This window comes from Neophocaena asiaeorientalis, unplaced genomic scaffold (assembly GCF_003031525.2).
Source record: "Neophocaena asiaeorientalis asiaeorientalis breed wild unplaced genomic scaffold, Neophocaena_asiaeorientalis_V1.1 scaffold129, whole genome shotgun sequence".
Lineage (NCBI taxonomy): Eukaryota > Metazoa > Chordata > Mammalia > Artiodactyla > Phocoenidae > Neophocaena > Neophocaena asiaeorientalis.
In genome coordinates, this window is record NW_020172446.1 from 6,197,226 (window position 1) to 6,223,208 (window position 25,983).

The 25,983-nt window shown below is 42.9% G+C and overlaps 1 protein-coding gene across 2 annotated transcripts; it reads right to left on the reverse strand.

Annotated features, from left to right (window-relative positions):
* Positions 1-25,983, reverse strand: CRK (CRK proto-oncogene, adaptor protein). Of its 2 annotated transcripts, none has more exons than XM_024734971.1 (3): positions 25,500-25,983; positions 14,210-14,745; positions 1-2,644 (listed from the first exon to the last, which is right to left on the reverse strand). In XM_024734971.1, the coding sequence occupies exons 1-3, from the start codon at positions 25,981-25,983 to the stop codon at positions 2,507-2,509; spliced, it is 1,158 nt and encodes a 385-aa protein (XP_024590739.1). In that variant the 3' UTR covers positions 1-2,506. The 2 variants fall into 2 exon arrangements, with proteins under 2 accessions (XP_024590739.1, XP_024590747.1); XM_024734979.1 differs by having other exon boundaries at positions 14,380-14,745; positions 25,500-25,882.

Sequence of the window (25,983 nt, forward strand, 5' to 3'; positions counted from 1 at the left end):
TTCAAAAGATCACCAAGCCAAACATTTGGCCATATTTTTATTTACTACATATACTATAAACATATACAATACATGCTACAAAAAAACCATTTTTTTAAAAATTTAACTGTCAAGAAAGTGTATAGTGTTATAATACAATGGCACATGTTCATATTTTATTTCAAATTGGTTTGCTTATCATCCATTTCAAACCATTAACAGTGAAATGTTACTTAAGGATAATTAAAAATTATCTATTTGCATTATTAACAATAAACAATTCCAACAAATTAATAAGAATTAATCATGTCAAATATTAGTATCCAAAAAACGGGCTTTTGCAGAAATTATTATATAAAATATAGCAGCCAATTTCAGTTTACTTTGCTCTATGATAATGTACATATGCACTTAAATAGGATTCTAGCATTTGCTTTTGGAAGATACTTTTAACAAGTCCTTTGATTTCTTAAGGTCCAACAACTGCCACACCCAGCCAAATCTAATCCAACAGTTCATGTAATGGCTTTGGACAACTGATCATTGAGAAATTCTTACGATTTGGGTAGAGTTGCATGTTCCACCAATATTACACATGATGAAAAGAGACATTACAAGCCAATATCAAAATTGAAGCAAAAGAAAATACAAACATTCAAATCAGTTGTGACAAAGCTTTTCTACAAATATTTTAAATGTCATTTTAGGAAACCAAGATTTAATGTGTATTTGGATTTTACAGTGTCTATGCTCTAACTGAAAATTTAACAGAGTAGTCAGATGGAAGTCTAGTATTGCAAATCTGTCCATTCAACATTATTGAGCACCCACTATGTGCATAGCACTGTGCTAACATTTTAAAAGTCGAGTATTAAGGTCCTTATCAAGCATTACCTTAGTGTGAGGTAAAAATATATTAAATTAGCGTCAACTCATTAGTTTGCTTGTGGTAATGTATGTAATCCTGTGCCAGCTGGCTTCCCTGTGCCATATAATGAGCTTCTGCACAACCCTCATTCACTCACACAAGTATCTATACACCAACTGTGCCAGGCATTGTGCTAGTCACTGGGATACCATGATTTGGCATATGTTCAATGAACGCAAATTAATCTTAACCTATGCAAAACAATTGGAAAGCTACATTACTTTTCTAAAATGAGGCCCAAAGCAAAAAACAAGGTGTTTCTATTGGTCATATCACACCACAGACCAGTAAGTGCCTCTAGACTGTGAACTAACTTTGAAAGTTTCATACTGTAGTCTAAATAGCCTAGATCATTTCTGGTCTTAAAAGTCAATTCTTTGGAGCACCTGACCCTATATAAACCACTCCATACTTAAAAGGGTTTGTAAACTAAACTTGAACACAAAGAAAAAGAGCCCCAAATGAAGGCAGTTTATAATGTAATGTACTTCAAGCACTATTCTGGCCATATGAAATTAATAATACATAAGTAATTCATGATTGGTTCAAACATTTTTCAAACCACTAACCCTATCCCCAAACTCATGTAATTTTAACTTGACTTTTATACAAGTTGTACATAAAGCAAAGGGCAGAATTTGGCCCCCCAACCGTCTATGGAATATTCTAAGTGATTGGTCCTTCCACTCAACACACAAGTGACGAATTCCAGAGTCCCCTGATAGGATACTGGCACTCAGGAGAATGGCCCTGCTGGATCCCATTAGCCAGGAGTCTATTTAGCTGTGGTAGCAATGTGAACCTACTATGACCCCTTGAGGGATGGCAGAGAGCTGGGAGTCTGGCTGTCCGTGCAGTGAATCCAATACTGGCTTAAAGCTATGCACTGAATAAAGTGCTCTGCACACCCTGCTTAGCATCTGGAATGAAAATAACACTTATCTTGAGAATCAACCTATTTGTAGGTTTGGGGAAAAAGAATTACAAGGCTTGAAAGAATCCCAAGAAAAAGTATGAAGCACTGACTGGGAAGGAAGACAAATGCCTCTTGTAGTGTCCTCAGAATTCTCAGGATTTGAACTGTCAGAATGAGTCATACATGGTCATGTTGTATAAATGAAAACACAATCCCACTGGGTACTATCACACGGTGCATGATTACTTCATGGGGGTGGAAGGGAACAGTCTATTGCCATTTGATAGCATGATTTCAGAATGAAAATAAAACCATTGAATAAATCAGGGTAAGCAGTGTGCAACACTTCTCTCCTGTCCATCAGTTTTCCACAGGTTGATTTGTATTGCCTGAGAGAAAGAAGGCAAGATACCTATCCCTTCAGATACACTCAGGCAACGTTGCTACCATCTAAAATTGCCAATTCAAAAGTTAACACACTAGCCCTCCAGTTTCGTACCCTGAATATGGTAAATAAGACTAGGGATGGAGTAGTTCAGTCTAAAAGAGATCACAGGTAACAGAATGCTTATATAAACTAGACTGCTTTGACATCTGTAAGAAAATTGTATAGATGGCAATTGGAAAAAAAAAAAAAAAAAGATTGTTCCCATCTGTGAGCAAAACTGTTTGTTGAGCTATACTCAGCTGAAGTCCTCATCGGGATTCTGTTGATCCAGCAGACGGACATGTGTGAATGGGAAGTGACCTCGTTTGCCATTACACTCCCCTTCCCACTGACCACTCACATTAATCTTCGTAACCTTTACCAGCTCACCGACCTGCAGGAGGAGAATAAGGACAACACTTTATTTCCAGTTACGAATGCAAGCTGAAAAACTCCATTCCTGGTTAGCCATACCCTGCCCACGTGATTGCTCTAGGGCTGATATCACAGAAATGGCTATTCGCTGCCTCCCAAGCCCCAGCCACCAGACCGATTACTTGTGGTTAATGCAGGCAGGAGGAAGAAGTGATTTTAGCAGTGCAGAAAAACACAGAATACAGAAGATAGAAGGGATCCTAAAACATGATTAGAAATCTCAACTGTCTCTGGAGGAGCAACCCTACCTAGAATGATCTAGTATTTCTTATCTTTGTACCCACTACTCTTAGCTTCCTGCCTGACCCATACTGGCCCTCCTATCCCTGGCATATAGCAGCACAAACCCCCAGCCCACTCCCGTACACATATCCTGGCCTGCTGCTGCTTATAGAGCAGAAGGCAATCATGGGAAGCATACTTCATTTGGTCCCAGAAAATGAAGTGTTCTCATCACCTTCCTACCAAGGCAAGGCTTTTCCCACTTGAGCAGGTACAGGCCAAGACTCCAAATTCCATCAGCTCCCTGAAAGACCCCACCTTCTTCAGCAAGTTTTACTTGGCAGGCCACTGCCTGCCAGTCCCCCCACTCCCACCCCACCATGTACTGATAGACCTAGTTGCTCCCTCAATGCCACTTGGTACTTGTCCATTAACAATAAGGGGACATCACGTTTTTGCTGTTACAGAAAGCTTCCTGTTGCAACATCAGATATTTTTGACAATCTAGGATATACCTCTATCTTACTATGAATCTTAAGACAAGGTCAGTCTGATGAATGGATTCGTCCTGTAGCAAAGTATTTAACAATGGTGAGGTAAGTCCCCAAATGTCACTGGACTAAAGAACTTTATGACTATCCTTTAATTATGAACATCTGAGTTTTGAGCAGGCAAGTTGTTTCTAAACATTACTGTTCATTTGGTTTTATTAAATTAATAACTACTACATATTTAACTTTCATAAAGTACTATAGAGAGCATTTTATATAAATTATTTTCTAATAATCATTATACCCCTATAAGACAGGAATTGTTTTCATTTTACATATGAGAAACTGAGGTTCAGAGCAATTACATATTATACCTGAGGTCACAAAGCCAATGACAGGGCTGAGATTTGAGGCCTGAAATACCTGGCTCCCAAGCCCATTTATGTTCTTTCTGCTATACCAAGAACATTCAAATTATGCTCCCACAGCCCTGGGGGTTCCTTCCCTAAGAATGCAGGCCAACTACTGGCCAAAGCCAACCCAAGTCTAGGCCGGGGCCTTCTCTAAAACCAGCTTGATCTCACTCACAGAGGAAACAGGTTGCCTACTGGCCAGTCTACAATCTCCTAAAGAATTATCTGAAAACCGTAGAGGCCTAAAGTGGTTGTGGGGGGTCATAGGATGCTGAAAAAAGGAAGACAGAAACCATCAGATATTAGAGAGACAAGGGATAAGACACAAGTGTGAGAAAAAGCAGCTTGATCTGTTGATAGTGAAGGCTAATAGTGTAAGGGGAGGAGAGGGAAAAATGATATTGCATGTACATCTTTCCAAACAGATCCAGTTCCTATAGGCTGCTAGCACCAGGGTTCTGTTTATTCCCAGCAATCTTCCAATTCAGTTCCTGACATCTGAGCAGGCCAACTATGACAAGCAAAAATTTTCAAACAGTCTTTGAAGAGAGGAAGCCCGGAACATCAAGTGAAAATTTCCTTGGTAGTAAAGATGATCTAAAAGATTTCTTCCTATATCCCCAATTCTAGTTCTCAGACTATCTCACTTGTTCTCTTCTTTTTAAAATCCTTGGGACTTCCCTGGTGGTCCAGTGGTTAAGAATCCGCCTTCAGTGCAAGGGATGCGGGTTCGATCGCTGATTGGGGAACTAAGATCCCATATGCCGCAGGGCAACTAGGCCCACGTGCCACAACTACTGAGCCCGCAGGCCACAACTAGAGAGAAGCCCCCACGCTGCAATTAAGACCCCACGTGCCGCAACGAAAGAGCCCGAGTGCTGCAACTGAGACCCAATGCAGCCAAATAATTTTTTTTTTAAAGTGCGAGGGAAAGAATATGAATAATAATAAAATAAAATTCTTGCAGTTTTGCAAGAAGTTAGCCTCTACATAAACTCCATAATGTGACTATTCCTTAGTGAATTTTCCTTGTTTCTGAACTGTCAACTACCTTTGACTCCCCACTCTTCACACACACACACACACACACACACACAAAACACGTTACTGGAATAATTGCCCGTGTGCTGCTAGCCCCTTGCTATGATACAGTAAATTATATCAAGTGCAGCACTCCCACCGCCGTTTTTGTTATTTATTTGTACTATCTGTTAAAACACTCATGTCATACTAAAGTGCTATTCAGGTAGCTGGACCCAGAATAATAACAAGTCCCTGACCTTAAGAAAGAAGAAAACATTTGCGCGGATGTGTTTGCTCATGTCAAAAATCTAAATTGCCACTCATGTTAGATTCTCCTCCAGATGGGGATGAAGGGGCCAGTTTCTTTCAAGAAGCTGGTTTAATGACATCCCAGCTGTCATATCTGAATCCATCATTTTACTGATATTAAAAACACACCCAAGGGACATGAGGGAACATTCTGGAGTGCTGAAAATGTTCTATACTTTCATCTGGGTGGTTGTCACATAGGTATATATACATGTAAACTCACTGAGCTATATACTTAGGATTGGTACGTTCTACCAAATGATTTCATATCTAAATTAAAAAGTGAAAAGAAAAGAATGTTTGTTATGTTTTATCCAGCTTTTCTAGGTGTTTTGTAAAAGATGGTTCTTCAGGATACATCCTTAAGCCCACCATTCTACTTGATACCAAAATCTAGGTTTAAACACCTCTCTTTTACTATAAGATTGCCATTATTCTTAAGCATTCAAAGTGTTGTCTCAAATCACATCCCAAAGAGCCCTCAGTGACGGGCAGGTAGAAGTGTGGACCACCCACCCCCTTGCTGTTAATCAGCACCACAAAACCACACTAGCTTCTCCACAAACAGGGCAAAACCTGCTGACCTGCCCTCAGGCCTTTCTTCCTTCAGAGTTCGAAGGGAGAAATGAGTTGGGGCTCCCATACAGCAAGATGTTACTGGGGGGACGAATGAAGTGCAAATTAGTCCTTTGGACAACATCAGAGTCTGACATCATACAACATCTCTGATGTATACACTCTCTTGGTTCTACCCTACAGAGAAGGGCTCAGGAAAAGCACACCATCTTCCAGAATCCAAAATCTTTTTTTACAGTTGCTTAGGTTCTTGGCAGAGAAGTCCAACCACCACAGGGTGGGAAAAAAAAAGCTGTGTTATGACTCTGAAACGATTCTGATTTTTAAATGGATAAAAGAAGAAAGTTGTAAGTGGTTAATAGGCTAATTAACCTGCACAAAGCTGCCTTGAAGTACAAATACTTTGAGGAAGACCTTATTAAAATTAAATACCCTATGTATAATACCCTATGGGTTCTTTCTTCCAAAATATTCAAAGCACATGGGGACTCTTGGGGGTCAAGAACAGACAAGTCCCAAAGGCAACATGACTATCCTTTAGAACACATGAGGCCCTCGAGCTCCAACAGGGTGGAAGAAAGGGTAGCTGTCGAGCCTGGGGCTGAGTGCAGGAGGGGATGGGGCAGTCTAGGAACATGGTGCTCCATTAAGTCCAGTTCTTTCTCCAAGTCAGACATGACACCATAATTTGTGCTCCTCTTCCTGTTAAGCAACAACACTCTGAAGCAGAACTCCCCAAGGCCAGACCAGGGGATGCATATAGGTTTGAAGCTTGGTGTACTACTTCAAAGACAAAGAAAGCAAAACTGAATACTTGCCCCAGAAATGTTACAATTTTAAGACACAAAGGAATGTACTAATTAGTGAGTGCAGTAATAACTTAGTTCTAACACTACTGATTTCAAAATTCAAGTTATAGATGGAAAAAAAAAATCCTCATCTGCATACTAATGAAAAAGAAAGAACTTATAAAGGACCTAAAGCACTATGAAGCAGTTAACCTTTCCTTTTATGAGGCAGACCTCACTAACACCTTGTAAAGGAGAGAGAGTGATGATTCTTTCACCACCAAGGTACTATTTTAGAGTCCAGTCAGCTCCTAGCCTCTCAACCATATACCACATCCTCAGGAGCAAGTGCACAAGTAAATTATGGCACCATCTGCAAAGAGGACTGAATGTGGTTACTTCAGTTTCTTCACTCCCAGGGAACTTGAGGAACACACTGGTTTGTTCCCTAGCTCTGTGTAGTTCCCAAGGTCAATCATGATCTTGCTACAGATTAGTCAAACCTAGAATTGATCTACAAGCCAAAAAAAAAAAAGAATTGATCTAGGAGCAAAAGATTACCCAGTTCACCTTCACCAGTGAGTTCCAGTGATAATGAGAAAGAAATTGGAGCCCAAATGGCATTAAACAGGAGACATCACGGAGCTGTGTGACCTAGTCAGCTGATGTAACCCCAGGTGACTGCTTTTCTAGTTTGCCTTCTAACATGAAAGGCATCAACAGTTGCCAACGTTCCTTTGATCCAGATTTGCTGCACGATTCCAGTGAGCTCAGGGCAGGAAACACACATAACTTCATATAAATAAAACCAGGGAAACCAAGTACTGAGATGGAGTACAGGGACCTTGTGTTCAAATATTTCCAAACACACCAAGAACACATTTAGTAAATATTTCAAGATTTGACTGAAGGAGGAAAAAAAGGTAAGAAAACTACAGCAATCTAAGACAGGGGTCAGCAAACTATGGCCCATAAGCCACAACCAGCTTGCTGCCCCCTCTGTAAATAGTTTTACTGGAACACAGCAAGCTCATTTGCTGTTTTCTACGACTGCTTTCTAGCTACAATGGCAAAGTGACAGAGGCCAGATGGCCTAAAAGTCCTTTACAGAAAGAAAGAGTCTGCAGACCCCTGATCTAAGGAATAGGTGATATTTAGGGTCCATCTAAAATCTTTCAAATCAGTGAAGACAAAGTGACGACAATTCAGCCTTAATGATTCACTTGCCTCAGAGATGGACTGAAATGGGCATGGCTCATATTGGTGGAAAGTTGCAGGTCTTTGAGATTTAACTGGTAGGTAGGCTTCCTGGTGTAGAGCAAAAGCACCTCACTGAAGATAGGTCTTACCCTGATTCTAGTCCAAGTCAGAAAAGATTTTCTATAGACCAACAACTAATAATGACTGCAACTAAGTTCCCCATCCCCTTGGTGAGAGGTGGGGAGATGACCACATAGAGCAGGTACATTTTAGCTCAACGTAAAGAATTTTCTAAGAACTAGTCCAGTGAACTAGACCTGAGGTTCCCAAACTGTACAGTGTCAGAGGCACTGCAGCAAATTCAGAGGGGTGCCACCAAGTATTTTAAATTTTTGAGGGAAACACAGCAATACTTGACATCTCTTATGCCACGTGAACTACCAGCTAGAGGCAGTTAAAAATTTTGACATCAGATTATACTACATCCCTTTCAAAGATGTCATATCTTTGTAAAGCTGGGTTTTGGCAGTTGCTATGATAAAAACCAAGTACCTCATGAAAATAAGTGTAGAACAGGAAATGAAGGTGGCAATGTTCCACATGATCCCAAGGTTTGAGAAAATGAGGTGTACACATCTCATTAGTTAAATAACTGAAGTTATTTTATTAAAACAAAAATATTATTTTCTTCCAATTATTTTGATTATTTTTTCAAGTGGGTACTAAGTTATTAAGATATAAATATTTAAGCTGTTTGAACCTACTGACTTAATAAATGGAACTGTTAAGTATTTCATTTGGCCTGGAACATTGTAAAATATTACTGAAACACTATGGGTTCTATGATCCAAGAAAGTTTGGAACCTCTAGACTACACTGTTGTGGATGATAGAGAGCTCCCCAAAAGTAGAGATAATTCAAATACATGTTTAAAAATCATTTGGGGGAAAAAAAAAAAATCATTTGGGGGGGCTTCCCTGGTGGCACAGTGGTTGAGAGTCCGCCTGCCAATGCAGGGGACACGGGTTCGCGCCCCGGTCCGGGAAGATCCCACATGCCGCGGAGCGGCTGGGCCCGTAAGCCACGGTCGCTGAGCCTAGCAGAGAGACAGGGACACGGGTTTAAGAAGGTACAAACTATTATGTACAAAACAAGCTACAAGGGGGACTTCCCTGGCAGTCCAGTGGCTGGTACTCTGCGTTTCCACCACAGTGGGTATGAGTTCAATCCCTGGTCGGGGAGCTAAGATCTCACATGCCGTGCGACGTGGCCAAAAAAAAAAAACAACAAGCAAACAAAAATAAACTATCAAAAAATAAAATAAGCTACAAGGATATATTTACAACACAGGGAACATAGCCAATAATTTCTAATAACTATAAATGGAGTATAACCTTTAAAAATTGTGAATCACTATGTTGTACACCTGTAACTTACATGATATGGTACATCAACTATACTTTAATTTAAAAAATTATTTTAATTTATCTCTAAGGATACCAGAGGGCCTGCCTTCAATGTCCAAGAAGCTGGATTAGTTACTTCCAAACTCTCTTCCCATTGAGATACTGTAATCTGAAATGAAGAAGTCCAAAAAGGATGGAAGGAGACGGAAAGTAGACACCTGTCTCAATGAACAATACAGAAGTCTACAGCTACAATTCCAAAAAAAGACAAACTGAACACAGCCAAGACTTGTCACTCAGGTTCTTATACTTTCTAATCTCATTTTTTCTCTCTGGATCACAGGGAAAATTAAGGTCTTCACTCCGCTTTTCCATACATAGGTCAAAAGGCCTAAATAACTTAAGTTTCACAGAGTTCCACACGGGGAGATGTAGAGTTGATGTAGTCACTGCTACATATAATCAGGGACCCAAAACACCGTCCCTTATCTGTACTCTGCAGGACAGGTCCATGCCTAAGTCCACCTGAGAAGCTCCCTGGTTACTCAGAAGTCTTATCTACCAAAGGCAAGATGCCAGAAAATGGAAGTTACATGATTAGTACATTTAAAGATAATGGGGGGGGGGGGGCTTCCCTTGAGGGGCAGGGGTTAAGGATCCCCCTGCCAATGCAAGGGACAGGGTTCGATCCCTGGTCCGGGAAGATCCCACATGCCGCGGAGCAACTAAGCACATGTGCCACAACTACTGAGCCTGCGCTCTAGAGCCCATGAGCCACAACTACTGAGCCCGTGTCCCAGAAGCCACCTCAAGGAGAAGCCTGCACACCACAATGAAGAGCAGCCCCCGCTCACTGCAACCAGAGAAAGCCCACGTGCAGCAAGGAAGACCCAATGCGGCCAAAAATAAATAAATTTATTAAAAAAGATAATGTGAAGGACTTCCTTGTTGGTCCAGTGTTAAGAATCCATCTTGCAATGCAGGAGACGCCAGTTAGATCCCTGGTCAGGGAACTAAGATCCCACATGCCACAGGGCAATTAAGCCCAAGCGCCACAACTAGAGAGCCTAAGTGCCGCAACTACAGAGCCCACGCACTCTGGAGCCCACATGCCACAACTAGAGAAAAGCCCACACGCCTCAATGAAGATCTCGCATGCCACAACTAAGACCCAATGCAGCCAAAAAATAAATAAATATTAAAAAAAAAAAAGAAAAAGTATATAATGTGATTATTCTGGACAGTCTACAGAGGCATAAAATAAACTTTAACACCTGCAATTTACAAGATAAATTCACTATTCAAGTTCTCATGGAGTCATAAGCATGAAACAAAAACCAATCAAATCAAAATCTTAGATCAGCAGCAGAGCAACTAAGCCCGTGCGCCACAACTACTGAGCCTGTGCTCTAGAGCCTGCGTGCTGCAACTACTGAAGCCCATGCACCTGGAGCCCTGGCTCTGCAACAAGAGAAGCCACCGCAATGAGAAGCCCGTGCACCACAACAAAGAGTAGCCCCTGCTCGCCACAACTAGAGAAAGCCTGTAAGCAGCAACGAAGACCCAACGTAGCCAGAAAAAAATAAACTTCCATTTCTTTAAAAAACCAAAAAACTTAGATCAAATCTAAGATCAAAAAGATAAAAGGTGCCTCTGCACTGTTCTAGTGTTACTTCCAGTGTTTCTCCTTCAAAACAGCATATCTACATTTGTTTAAAATCCGTCTTCATTAGAAACTCCAGATGGAACAGATGGTGTCTTCCTGGTTCAGTTATATTCCCCCAGAATTACAGTGGGCAGAGGAATACCCCTACTTTGGTTGTTAGCTAGAATTAATCCCTTCTTTCCAACAGGCTTCATTCCTACTAGAGAAATCTGATGGGCAGGAAAAGAGGAAATAGGCATTAACTTATATTCTACTGGAGAACTCTGTTCACAGCAAATATACCATGCAGGAAACAGCCATCTGTAAGATGAGGACAGGTGGATCTTGAACAATTTTTTAAATTTATTTTTTAAAGTACAGAAACCCTCTGTACTTAAAAAATCTTAGAGAGACCCTGATATATAACACAGTGAAAAACAGAGTTGTTTTGATTAAAAGCAAAAGAGGGAACCCAGAATCTTGCATCCTCAGCTACCTCCTGGGAAATGTTAGGGCACTTAGGGCAGTGCCTAGCTCATCTACAGATCTAAATTTATAGTGGGTCAAATATAGCAATGAATATTTTTCTTATCAGAATGCTACAGTCAGAAAGCCAAAGTCTCCTAATCTTACCTCCTAGCCTCATCTCAATAGGGATGAGGCATCAGCTCTTATGAAAAACCAGAGATGGGAAAGGAAAACTGCCTCCCCGCATAGAGAATACAACTGAAGACATGCTGTCAGTGAAACCACACAAAACTTACACTGAGGAGGGCAGCATCACTGTTCTAAAACAAAAAGAAGCAGAGATTGAATCTGGGTATGGTTGACAAGGCACCAAGGTAGATCTGGGTTCCTCATATCTCCACCTCCAGCTAGTTTAAACAACCCATTCGATTTGTCTCAAGATAAGTTTTTTTTATACAACGAATAAGGATATCTAAGGTCTTTTCCAGCTCTAGATTTCTATGATGCTAAACTAACATCATGTTTTATTAAGTACATACAGTGTTTTAAAGCTATTATTTGGGGTATTTGTTCTAACTTGAAAGAAGCTATCTTCATCAATCAACATATGTGGCTCAAAACTAATATCCAATCAAAAAAGAAAACTTACTGAAATCATAAACTAGTCTTCCACTTTAGTTTTTATTTTGCAAGATTTAGGTTTCACAGTAGCAGAACAGCTCAACCATCTTTGGGCACTAAAGCCTCTAATCAAGGCAGGCATCGTTCAAAACAACTCTGGTGGGACTTCTCTGGTGGAGCAGTGGTTAAGAATCCACCTGCCAATGCAAGGGACACAGGTTCGATCCCTGGTCCGGGAAGATCCCACATGCCGCAGAGCGACTAAGCCCATGCGCCACAACTACTGAGCTCACGTGCCACAACTACTGAAGCCCATGCAACTAGAGCCTGTGCTCCGCAACAAGAGAAGCCACCGCAATGAGAAGCCCGCACACCGCCACGAAGAGTTGTCCCTGCTCGCCGCAACCAGAAAAAGCCCGCGCACAGCAACGAAGACCCAACGCAGCCAAAAAATAAATTAATTAATTAATTTAAAAAACAATTCTGGTAATTCCCTCGTGGTCCAGTGGTTAGGACTTGGCGCTTTCACTGCAGTGGGCCCGGGTTCAATCCCTGGTCGAGGAACTAAGATCCTGCAAGCCACACAGTGCAGCCAAAAGACAAAACAAAACAATTCTCTCTGAGAAAGGAATGGCAAATGGAAGCAAAATTAATGTGATAACTATTCTCTACTGGGTGTCAGCTGGCTTGTTCCAAGAATGCTATTTTCACACTCCAGCCCAGTGCTAACAGAGTCTGCAATAAATGTCAAGAGTCACAACTGTCATGTGCACAGCACTGTGTTGGTTGTTGCCATCATCTGAACTTAAACGAAAACATGAGGCTAGAAACTTGTTTTCCTTACCCTCCAAACTCTAAGTGGGAAAAAGTGGTGTGACCTAGACAATATACATTTCATTTCTCATCAAAACCAGGACACAATTAAGTCACAACATGATCTCTTAAAAACACACATTTTTCAGTCAAACCTGTAAGACCTAACTAACCCTCCTTTGCATCTATAATTCAGAATGTAAAAGAAAAATTTCAAATCCAGTAACATCAGAGACTACTTCAAATAAATTCCAGCTCACTGTACAGGCTAATACTCCCACTTAAAGGGCAGCTCCCCCGCCTCAGTGTATAAACATGACCCAAAGGAAACAAAATTTAGAGATTTCAGTTCACAAGAATATACTTTTGCACCTTCTCTGCTAACTTGTGCTCACAAAACTTCAGCCTGTGCTTATGAAATTTAGCTACTTACATTCAAGTTACCATATCTGAAAGGCTCTGAAAGATTGGAAAGCATGCTACTTCTACGCTAGCTTTTATGCTGAACCACTAGCTCTGCATAACTCAGAAAGGAAGAAGAAAAGAAGGGAGGGAGGGAAGGAGAAAGAGAGGAGATAAGGGACAAAGCTGTGAGTGCTAAAGACAGGAATAAATACAATGCAATGGTTGGCGAGAGGAGGTGGGCTACCAAGGATAACTATCCACCCGTAAAAGGCAAAACTTTATTCCTCAGGAGGAACTGGCTTCTTGTCTATAAAATGCATTAAACAGAGGGCTTCCCTGGTGGCGCAGTGGTTGAGAGTCCGCCTGCCGATGCAGGGGACATGGGTTCGTGCCCCGGTCCGGGAAGATCCCACATGCCACGGAGCAGCTGGGCCCATAAGCCATGGCCGCTGAGCCTGCGCGTCCGGAGCCTGTGCTCCGCAATGGGAGAGGCCACAACAGTGAGAGGCCCGTGTACCGCAAAAAAAAAAAAAAAATGCATTAAACAACAAAGACCAAGTAAACCTGCTGCTCCTGGGAATTAATACTTTTGGGTATGTATCTCTTCATACCTATACACTTCACCGTTCCTCCTGAATTACTTGATGAATACAATCAATCAATGGTAAGAAACCCCATACCCCCTAAAGTAAAAACATTATATTTTTATAAGAAAATTAGTTTAAGTATTTTGATAGACACCACTTACTGTACTCAAATCTGTGTGAGCCCACCTTGTTTTAGATAATGATAAACAGAAAGAAAGAAACGGATTAGAACATAGAAGATGAGAAAAAATATTTTAGGTTAATTCCTGTGAATTCAGGTAGTGTTATTAAAGTAGTCAAAGTATGATTTAGTAGATCAATCAGAACATTCAGTTATACAGTTTTAAGCTTACTCATTCCAAAATAGGTTTTCCATAAAAAAGAGAAAACCCGACATTAAATGCCAAAATCAGTACTTAATGGTAAAGTACCATTCGACATCTATAACAACATCACAATGCTGTTGCTTGTATTCAGCATTCCTACAAAGCTCTAAGAGGTCTGAAAGGGAGACCCTGTAGCAGATCTCTTCTTTCTACATTTTACACGTTATGTACCTCCAAAGCCAAGGCTGTCTTGTCGTAGGCATTAGGGACTCGCTTCTGGATTACCCTGGCATAAATGGGCCCATTCTGGAGGTTAGGGAGCGGAGTGTTGACGCTGGGTTGGGCATAGGGCCCGGGCTCCGGCCCACCCAGTGGCTGTGGGTGGGAACCCTCCTGGTTACCTCCAATCAGAGCCGATACTGAGGCGGAGGCAGGTCTATACTTCTCGACGTAAGGGACTGGAATCATCCCCCTCTTGCCTTCGCTGTCCTCCGCATTCCACCACTGCTCTTCAGGCTTATCCCGGATTCTCAGGATGTCTCCTTTCTTAAAGGGAAGATCTTCTTCATCATTCCCATTAAAGTCAAAGAGGGCTCGTACATACTCTGCCTCTTCCTGCCTGAGAATCACTCCACTACCCTGCCTGGATCTGGAAACTGGTTCTATCAATGTTGTAGTGTCCAAATAGTGTATTTTGTAGAATTCCAGTAAAGCAGGCAATGAATCAAATTCTTGATCTCCTATTCGGAGTCTGGAGGGGCTCACCCCTGGAAAAAAACAGAGCAGGGTATTATTTAAAGATATATTATACTGGAGATGCAATGTAGATTTTAAGCATTTCCCAAACACATTTAGTCAATATTTAATCAGAAAGAAAAAAACAAAAAAAAACCTGTCTAGAATAAATAACTGCTTCTCCTAATAGTAAACTAAAATCATACTTTGTAGCTCAAACATTCCCCAGGAAGAAAGATGCCTATCACCACCTGCAGCAGTCAGAAGGCTCTGATAGACCAACCACGCCAGTCATGACATGCTCTCATACTGGATCAAAGACAGAGCAACATGGAGACTTCCTGCTAATTCTCCCCAAGTGTTCTGTTGCCATTCCATTTACAGGGTACAAACGGTTCAAGGCTGTGTTACAATCTTCTTTTCAACCTCAGGAAATGTAGCAAGCTCTCCTTTTTCATAAGTCGCAGCAGCTATTCCAGGAAGAGGTGGGGAGAGCTTGATATTTATACCAGGATCATACATTCGTATCTTCACATCTAGAATGTACAATTCCTAATGAGAAAAAGTTTTAGACTATCTTTTTAATCTACAATTAATGACCTCAATCTCTCTTCTGACAACTAAAAAGAAAAACTAAGAAGCTAACTGCTTGAAAATCAACTCATAAGATCTTCACTTAAATAAAACATGGAAACTGGACTGTTCCCTTAGAAACAAACAGGTCTTGAAAAAAGGTAAATAAGGATGCTCAGGAAAATAAAGAAGTGTTAAAATCCTCAAATTGATGACACACTGAGGGTCCAAGAGAAAGGACATATTAGGAATGCTTAAAATTCACATGACACAAAGGTGTGTGAGGCCTTTGACACAGGGCATACTTTAAACTGCGTTCCCTCCCTATCCTGAGATTCTAGAATTGAAGGATAATAAATGAATGTATTTTGCTTCAAATAAGAAACAAAGTTTCTAATGAGGAATACAAACCTTTAACTTGCACTCTGCTAAGCACCCAAAATATCGGCATCTTAATTGGATTCTTTACTATTTGGTTTCCTGATAAAGGAATGCATAGCTCTACAAAAACTTTTTCATGGAGTTTTTTTGTTTGTTTGTTTGTTTGTTTTGTGGTACACGGGCCTCTCACTGTTGTGGCCTCTCCCGTTGCAGAGCACAAGGTCCGGACGCGCCCGATCAGAGGCCATGGCTCACCGGCCCAGCTGCTCCGCGGCATGTGGGATCTTCCCAGACCGGGGCACGAACCCGTGTCCCCTGCATCGGCAGGCGGACTCTCAACCACTGCGCCACCAGGGAAGCCCCCCAGGTTTTTTATATAGGTATATACACACACACACGTCATAAATACATTTTTTGTTTGTTTGGTTGGGTTTTTTTGTTTTTTGTTTTATTGCGATACGCGGGCCTCTCACTGTTGTGGCCTCTCCTGTTGCGGAGAAACAGGCTTCGGACGCGCAGGCTCAGCGGCCACGGCTCACAGGCACAGCCGCTCCGCGGCATGTGGGATCCTCCCGGACCGGGGCACGAGCCCGTGTCCCCTGCATCGGCAGGCGGACTCCCAACCAACGCGCCACCAGGGAAGCCCATAAATACATTTTTATAACTAGATTACTATAATTTTATACCTTGCCCCTTTTCCTACTGTAAAATAAAAATGTTTTACTTTATATAATATTCTATTATATAATATTTATATAATAAAAATTTCCCCATATTCTTCAAGAATATGACTTTTAATGGCTATAAAATATTCCCAACTTTTCACTATTGCAAACAATGCTGTTATGAGTGTTTTTGTTCTGGTCTACTAATGAACATTTTTATTACTTCCTTATGATAAACTCCTTGAAATGCAATTGCTGGATCAAAGGGTAAGAACATTAAGGTTTAGGGACTTCCTGGCGATCCAGTGGTTGAGACTTCACCTTCCAATGCAGGGGGTTCGGGTTCGATCCCAGGTCGGGGAGCTAAGATCCCACATGCAGGCCAAAAAACCAAAACATAAAACAGAAGCAATACTGTAACAAATTCAGTAAAGACTTTAAAACTGGTCCACATCAAAAAAAAAAAACAACAACAACATTAAGAACATTAAGGTTGGACTTCCCTGGTGGCACAGTGGTTAAGAATCCGCCTGCCAACGCAGGGGACATGGGTTCGAGCCCTGGTCCGGGAAGATCCCACATGCCACGGAACAACTAAGCCAGCACGCCACAACTACTGAGCCTGTGCTCTAGAGCCCACGCATCACACCTACTGAGCCCACAGGCCGCACCTACTGAAGCCTGTGCGCCTAGAGCCCATGCTCCGCAACGAGAAGCCACCGCAATGAGAAGCCCGCACACCACAACGAAGAGTAGCCCCCGCTCACCGCAATTAGGGAAAGCCTGCCTCACCACAGCAGCAAAGACCCAACGCAGCCTAAATAAATAAATAGTTTTTTTAAAAAATAATAATTACATTAAGGTTTATGTTGCCAAACTGTCCTCCAAAAAGTTTGTATAGTTTTACACTCCCACCAGTAGTTTATGAGTTCCTATTTCCCCCATACCCTTGCCAAACAGCAGGGATATCTCTTCTTAAATAACATCTTTGATTGTTTGATGTTTTTCATGTTTATTGACTATTTGTACTTCTTTTGTGAAAGTTACTTGTTCGATTCCTTTGTTAAGGGAAACAGCCAATCTACCCTCTCCACTCCTATTAAGACCAGCCCACCCATCTAAAACCCTTTGCCATTAGTGCTGTGAAACAGGAACATTGTGGTAGCCCAGCTGTCTAAATCACTTCGCCACTCTAAAAAAATGAGACCAAATTATTTCGTTCAATGTTAGAAGAAAACACTTCTTCCAGAAAGACCAGAAAAAGTACATTTAAAATTCTCTACTGGAGACAGGTGAGGAGATAAACTTTGGAAGTTAATCAAAAGTCCTCAATACAGAATGAGTACTGATGAGTGCCTTCTCTTTTCACCCAAATGAAAGAAAGATCAAGACACAATTGAGAGGACAGATGCACATTTCTTATATTGCAAAAGTCCATCTGTGGAATTCATGGCTGTAAACTAAAACAAGTTAATAGCCCACATTCAATAATGTTGGCTGTCTCTCCAACTCAAGATGTTGAAATACATGCCCAAACCCAGGATTGTCCATCTATGGCAAACGCTCATCAGACACCAGCATAATGCAACCCAATAGCTCCAAGTACAGGACTGGAGAGATGATTTTGGTTATGACCATACCAGAGCATGGTGGTGCTATATTCTGGAGTTTCTCTTCACTAAAGCGGATCACTGATGGGCAATTATTCCTATTCAAGTCTGGTCAACAAGATGCATGGCTATCTCATCTATCACCAGTAGGCTATAGTGAACTTTCAGGTCTGTGGAACTATGTTAAGGACAGGGTCAGTGTGAGCTCCAAGAAGACCTACTTAGCACTGCCTGGTCAAGAAAGCCTCCAGGGTAAAGTGGTAGGGAGAACCTTCACACCAGCAGAGCACCCCAGCTTAGAAAATGGTCCTGATGACACCTGGGAAGAAAAGCTCCCTTGCTAGAATTTACCCAACTACATTCCAAGGTACAAGAGCTAATATGGTTTTTCACTAGTCACCCTTTTGGGACAGTGGTTGGCAGACTGTACGTGCTTATTGTTAGATATTATTCTTTTTTTAAATATTTTTATTTACTTATTTATTTATTTTGGCTGCACTGAGTATTTAGTTGCGGCACGTGGGATCTAGTTCCCCAACCGGGGATCAAACCCGGGCCCCCTGCATTGGGGGCATGGAGTCTTACCCACTGGACCACCAGGGAAATCCCATGTTAGATATTATTCTTAATGAACATAACTCTGAAGTGAGGAAAAGTTAAATCAAAATCTGTTCCCAGTTTGAGAAACTCACAGCGTAGTTGGGGATACAAGCATACACAGTGTGGTTAGTAAGCAAGGAGTGTAGCCGCATGTCTTAGGAAGACATTATTTTTTTCCCCTGGCTTTCACTTCCAACTGGAGACATGCTCTTACAAAAAATAGTGGCAACAACAAATTATGTTCTAAGATACAACAAAATCACAATAAAAGAGCAGCTCTTTCCGTTCCTGAACAGTTTTTTTTTTTGGTCACACTGTGCAGTTTGGGGGTCTTAGTTCCCCAACCAGGGATCACACCAGGGATGGAACCCAGGCCCCCAGCTGTGAAAGCTCCGAGTCCTAACCACTAGACCATCAGGGAAATCCCCTGAATGCTTCTAAGGTACTCTTTTCTAAGATGGCAACTACTCCCTTTCATCCACTGTTATGGTTTCTCCAATTACTGTACTATCCCAAGTGAAATGTGTTTTGGGTTTTTTTTTGGGGGGTGGGGGTGGGATAGGGTTTAGAAGAACAAATAAGATGACTAAGCCAAGTCCCTTAAAAAGATCAGTGTGAGAATTCTGAAAACAAACCGTCAGTTCATCTGCCAGAAAGGTAGCAAGTTGGTTCAATTCACTTCTTGCTCAAATGCTTCATGATGTGAACTGAGCCCACTATTTTTTTGTTTGATTTTTGCTTGGCAATTCCAACAGACACAAAAATACAAGGAAAACACCAAGTAAAAATTTACCTATAAATGCTTTACCTTTCCTTTCTTTAAAAAAAACTATATATATATATATATTTTTTTTTTTTTTTTTTTTTTTTGGCCACACCAAGCGGCTTATGGGATCTTGGTTCCCCAACCAGGGATCAAACCCAGGCCCAGGGCAATGAAAGCATGGAGTCCTAACCACTGGACTGCCAGGGAATTCCCTCTTTTCCTATTCTAATGACACTCTAATTATTCCATAGAGGAACACCTGTTTTTGTGTACTGCTGCAGCAGTTACAGTTAGATATATGGGGCAATCAAGCTTTGCTGATCCAGAAGAAGAGAAGGAGGGGGAACAGAACATACATAAGCCCCAGATAAGCCCAAACCTCACCACAGCTATGCATTCTGGTTCCTTTTCCCTAGTTCATCTCCTTCCAACCACAAACAGCCAAAGGCAGGAAATAGAAGGGCGGGAAAGGAAGGAGATACAGTCAGTCAGTCTAGAGAACAGAACAACAGAGTTCTCATAGCTGGGACTTGGAAAACCTCACTGACTTGTTTTACATTAAACCTGTGCTGGATTCTGAACGTGCAGTTATGAACACAATCAGAAATCAAAATCAATGCAGTCAGAAGTATCTTTTAACCAAAAGAGTTGTACATGCTCAACTCATTACTTCTAAGCATTTCAGCCTTCAAGTTACATCAGTTTTTACAAGACCACTCTCTGGAGGTTTTATGAAGAACACCCAAGAGCTCTGTGGGCTAAACAGGCCAGGTCACTTCTGGCATGGGCACCACCACAGTGGCTCCATCATCAGCCTCTCAGTCTCACAGCACTTCCTCTTCTTTTCTTTCCTCTTTAATTCTCATTCCCTCTTTCTCCTCTGCCTATGCTATTTATAGAGGCTGCTTAAGCACTCTCACTACCTGTCCAATACAAAGGGCTAACAAGGCCACTGACTTCCATTTGAGAAAGTATACTGAAAAAAAAAAAAAGGTCATGAAGAACCTAGGGGCAAGACAGGAATAAAGACACAGACCTACTAGAGAATGGACTTGAGGATATGGGGAGGGGGAAGGGTAAGCTGGGACAAAGTGAGAAAGTGGCATGGACATATACACACTATCAAACGTAAAATAGATAGCTAGTGGGAAGCAGCCGCATAGCACAGGGAGATCAGCTCGGTGCTTTGTGACCACCTAGAGGGGTGGGATAGGGAGGGTGGGAGGGAGACGCAAGAGGGAGGGGATATGGGGATATATGTATACATATAGCTGATTCACTTTGTTATACAGCAGCAACTAACACAACGATGTAAAGCAATCATCCGCCAATAAAGATGTTAAAAAAAAAGAAAGTATCAAGATGTACGGTTTCCTAAGCAAATAGAACTTCCTAAAAATAGTGGATGTCAGCATGGTATACTTTGCAGATTCAGACTCACTAGGTTTGATGAATTCTATCTCTATTTCCTAGCTATATTAGCTGTTATTTAACTTCTCACAGGGCCTAATTCCTAACTAATAAAGTTCCTGAAAGTAGCTGGTACATTATAGGTGCCCAATAAAAAGCAAATCAGTTTAACACACCCCCCCAAACCTCCAAATTCCTTTAGAAGTTTTCAATTCATACCCAAATCCAGAGTCTGCTGCACTGTTTCCCAGAGAAGCTTCCACAGAATCTCAAGATGCTTCTCAAGAAATTCCATGGTCAAATTGGTTTGAAAGACCCAGTGTCCAATACCTGCCTCTCTTAGAGTCATAATTTCACATGAGCATAGTAAAGGCTTGGAGAAGTTCTGCAATAAATAAACCCACCTCCTTTTACCAAGGAATTTTTTCTTTTTTTTTTTGGTCTAAAACCTTTAACTCACTCACTGAAGAACTTCTCCAGAACCAATGAATGGAGGGATACTCTGATATTAAAGAGCAAATCATGAGGACCAGATTTGAGAACTACAAAGATGAGGTAAACAAATGAAACAGATGCTGAAGGTACAAAAAGGCAGCAGTAAATAACACGCAGTCCCCTACGATCTCCAGAAGTGTCTTGACCCAGCACCACCTTGAAGAGGCAGTACAGTTATCACCCTAGCTTCTACCCCCACCCCCAAAACGAGGCAAGTTTTATGCTCCACTCACCCACTAGAGCAACAGGTGGGAGGCTCTGGGTTGAGCAGGTGACGGCAGGCGCCATCTTATTTCCATGTACTGGATCCAAGGTTCTTTCACGCTTCTTGATGCACCCCACCCCCCTCCACCCAGCACTTACTCCTTCAGACATGCTGTAAGCCTCTCAAAGCTGAGAACAGTTTTCCACCTTGCTTCAACTCTTCCCTCTCAACCACATAGATTAATATACCTAATGCTTACTGAGTACTTACTAACTATATGCCAGTTCCATTCCTAATACACTAAAACTCACTGAATCCTCGAAACAACCCTGAGGTCAGTATTACTATTTCTCCTCTTTCACAGATAAGGAAACTGAGGCAGAGAGACGTTAAAGAACCTGCCCAAAGTTATATGAGTAGTAAGCAGCAGGTAAGGAAGGTTCAAACCCAGGCTTCAGAGCACAAGCTTATAACTACTTTCCCAACTCATATTTACTCAGTTTTATTGATTGTCTACTGGACAAGGTCTAGTAAAACCTCATGTTCCAAGAGGAAAAAACTAGTGGATCCATCAATGATTGCAAAGTCTTTCCAAGAGGTACAGCTGACAGTGTATGACCAGTAGACTTGACCAAGCCCTGTCCTATGGCCCTGGGGCACAATCAGGTCACTTCCAGGCAATGGCAGCACTGGTAGCCTGTGGGAGCTAAACGCTTATGTTAAAAACAAGTTCACTGGTGGTCCAGAGGTTAAGACTCCACGCTCCCAATGCAGGGGCCCGGGTTTGATCCCTAGTCAGGTTAGATCCCACATGCCACAACTAAAGATCCTGCATGCTGCAACTAAGACCCAGTGCAGCCAAAGAAATAAATAAAATATTTTAAAAAACAAAACAAAAAAACACCAAACAGGTTCACTGGAAAAGGTTGAGAATACCTGGTCTATTTTGTCCCTATGCCTCTAAAATCTATATCTAAGCCATTCCATACAAATTCATCCTCTACATTATCTCTACAAAATACACTATATAACCCTAAACAAAAAGCTCATTTCCCGTATTCAATCTACCAAATAAGGTTATTAAAAGCCTCTTTGTCACCAACTTCAGATAGCAGATGTGTATTCTCTGAACACTAAAGCCAGTTTCTTCTCGTCATTCTTTCCTTTTGGTCTTTAAACAGAACCTGGGACCCAGGGCAGAGACAAAAGTGTTGAGTCCTCAGAGTGCACTGTGGGATCTCAAAAGAAAACTGGCTTTGACAGAAAGGAATGCAGTGTAACAGTGTCAGCTCTCAGGTCACAATTCCTAGGTTCAAATTCTGGCTCAGTCATTTACTAGCTGTGTGACTTTGGGCAATTTACTTTATCTCTCTCAGTTTCCTCACCTATAAAATGGAAATATTTTAATAAGTGGAGATCATAGTACTTTCCTCACTAGATCGTTATAGACAGTAAATGAGACAAGGCACATAAAGTATTCAGCAAAAAAAAAAAAAAAAAGGGGGGGCTTCCCTGGTGGCAGAGTGGTTGGGAGTCCGCCTGCCGACGCAGAAGACGCGGGTTCGTGCCCCGGTCCAGGAGGATCCCACAAGCCGCGGAGCAGCTGGGCCCGTGAGCCATGGCCGCTGAGCCTGCGCGTCCAGAGCCTGTGCTCCGCAACGGGAGAGGCCACAACAGGGGGAGGCCCGTGTACCGCAAAAAAAAAAGTATTCAGCAAACTGCCTGGCATAGAATAACCAGCCAATAAATGTTAGCTATTAATATTGTATATGCCTTTCTAAAATTCAAGAAATTCTTCTGTGTGGTTTCAAAAGAATAAGAGCTGGACGGGGAGGAGGAGAACAGAGACTAAGTAGTTTTTATAAAGACAGCAACTGAATCAATTGCCCTATGTGGAGAATAGGGTACGTGGCAGAAAGAAAAATGACCACAATGCCCATGAACTTTCCACACCCCATGCACAAACTTTAGCAATCCACACCTTCTCTCTTGGGCCAAGGATCTGACCTCGTATCTGTTATGAAAAGGTGGAGCTCAATATTAAGGTAAGAGCTGAGATTAAAGTTGTAACACCAAGATGTGGGGAAAGCTCACATAAAACTGCCTTCTGCTATTTCCACATTCTGCAACCAACAAAACACATACACAAACAAAATGTTGAGAACTGAGTTTCAGGGACCGTTTGCCATCATGTCACTGCACAGTAATGCAAAACCCTAAACACCATGAAGGTGGTAAAAAGTAGAACATATTTGATTTAGGGTAAATACAAAAATATTCCCATCTCATGTTATAATGCTATTAAACCAACCAGACTGAGAAAGACCTCAGATAACTGTGGGCTTAAATATCCCAACACTTGGGACTTCCCTGGTGGCGCAGTGGTTAAGTATCCGCCTGCCAATGCAGAGGACATGGGTTTGAGCCCTGATCTGGGAAGATCTCACATGCTGCAGAGCAGCTAAGCCCGTGTACCACTACTACTGAGCTTGCGCTCTAGAGCCCGTGAGACACAACTACTGAGCCCGCGTGCCACAACTACTAAAGCCCACACGCCTAGAGCTGGTGCTCCGCAACAAGAGAAGCCACCACAATGAGAAGCCCGTGCACCGCAACGAAGAGTAGCCCCTGCTCACCGCAACTAGAGAAAGCCCGTGCACAGCAACGAAGACCCAACACACCCAAAAATAAACAAACAAACAAATAAATTTATTAAAAAGGAAAAAAAGTTAAAAAAAAAATCTCCACTCTCTTTTTAAAATTGGTATGTGTTAACAACAGAGACTACCCCTTCTCCCCATTTCTGGCCAGAGTGAATAAATCTAAATTAGGACTCTCCTAAAAGGGCAAGTCTGCAAAGGCTGGTTCAGGAGCCTCCTAATTCACAGGAGATTGGCCTGGATCTCGTCTCAGCTGGTCAGGACGAAACTGCTTCAACTTGGGAACAGTGAGAAGGTGCTAAGTCTCTTGGTGCTGTTACACAGATAACAGCAACCTCAGAATTACTCTGTACCTCACAAATCTCAAGTACTAAGTGCCTAAATCTCCTTAATACTCCCCAAACAACTCCAATGGCATGGGTAAGAGAGTCACATCTCAAATCTCTGGCAAGGAAGAGCCGGTACAGATAATTTAAATTCTCAGAGAATCAGCTCAGCTGGGTCTGTTCCCAACATCTAGGAAGACTCAGGCCACAGCCCTCAAAGTTATTGAACAAGGAGAGGCCCTGGAGTACAAGACAGACAATGCTGAGGTCCAAGAAAAAAATGAAGTTCCATTCACTTTCAGGGAAGGGATTGTCTCCACTGTCTAATTTCTGAATTATTTCCTGAAAAAAAATCTTTCCTCCACTAATCGCTTTGAAAACTAGAACCCCCTCATTGTGGAAAGCAGTCTCTGGACGCTAAGATCTCTTGAACACAGTCAGCCGGTCATCAGCTTATTCTGGGCTGGTCACAGAGGCCTTTCTTTTATAACCAAGGCACTTAGCTCACCACCTTCGTCCTCCGCGGGGGAAGAGGACGGTAAAAGTATTTTGGAAAAATGCCCAAGAAAGGAAAAAGCTGACCGGTTTCCTGAGGGTGTCTCCATCCCTCCCGGCCAGTATGCGGTGACTTCCTACCAAAGGCCACCAGGGGAGTATGGCCAAACCCGGCTCTCCAACACTGCAGGAAATGTTTCAAGCCTAAAAAGCCACTTGTAGGATTATCGGATTCATTCCGGGCACCGCTGCCAAGTGATGCCCCCGCAGTGCCAACATCCCCCTCAGCTCTTTTGTCCCCACGTTGCTCGGCCCTGCTCTGGCGCTAGCCCCACCCTGGGGCCGAAGCAGTTCCCCTTCCCCTGGGCTGTCCTCCCAAGTCACACCCAGAGGCCTGGGTCAGCGGCTCCTCCTCCCCCACACACTCCCGCTCGTCCGTGGGAGCGAGCCCCGGCAGCTGGCTGTCCCCCGGGCCACGGTCACTCCGGCCCTCTGCCTACGTCCCTCGTGGGGGTCAGCTCTCGAGGAGCAGCCGGCCAGGCTGGGGAGTTACGCGGCCCTCACCCCCGCCCGGGGCCTCCCGTCCCGTCCGTCCCTCACCGGGCGGAGGCTGGGCGGGCGACGGTGGCACCGGCGGGCGCGGGCCGCTGCTGTTGATGATGTAGTGGGAGACGCGCGAGTTCTCGGAGACACTGAGCACATAGTCCCCGGGGCTGGTGCTCGAGTCCCGCACCAGGAACACCCCGTGCCGCTGGCCCTGCAACAGCGCCACCGCCTCCTGCCGACTCAGCCGCCCCCAGTACCAGCTACTCCGCTCCTCCGAGTCGAAGTTGCCTGCCATGGCCGCCTCCGCGCCTACACGCTGGGCCGCCGCCGCCGCGCGCGCCCCTCCAGCCCCGGCGCCCGCCGCCCAGCGGACCGGCTCGGGTCTCAGCCTCTCAGCAGCGCCCGAAATGGCGGCGGAGGCCGCGGGCCTTCCCCACCGGAAATGACGCGCTCCCTGCCCCTGGGAGGATGCCGGGAAGGGGACCGCGGCCCGCCATTGGGAGAAGGGCAAGGCACAGCTCTTGCGCGCACTGCGCAT

Coding starts and splice junctions, on each gene's coding strand:
- CRK (XM_024734971.1), bottom strand. CDS start 25,983: ATGCGCAGTGCGCGCAAGAGCTGTGCCTTGCCCTTCTCCCAATGGCGG. Junction 14,746..25,499: donor GCCCGCCCAGCCTCCGCCCG/GTGAGGGACGGA, acceptor GTTTTTTTCCAG/GGGTGAGCCCCTCCAGACTC. Junction 2,645..14,209: donor AGACAGCCTTGGCTTTGGAG/GTACATAACGTG, acceptor CTCCTCCTGCAG/GTCGGTGAGCTGGTAAAGGT.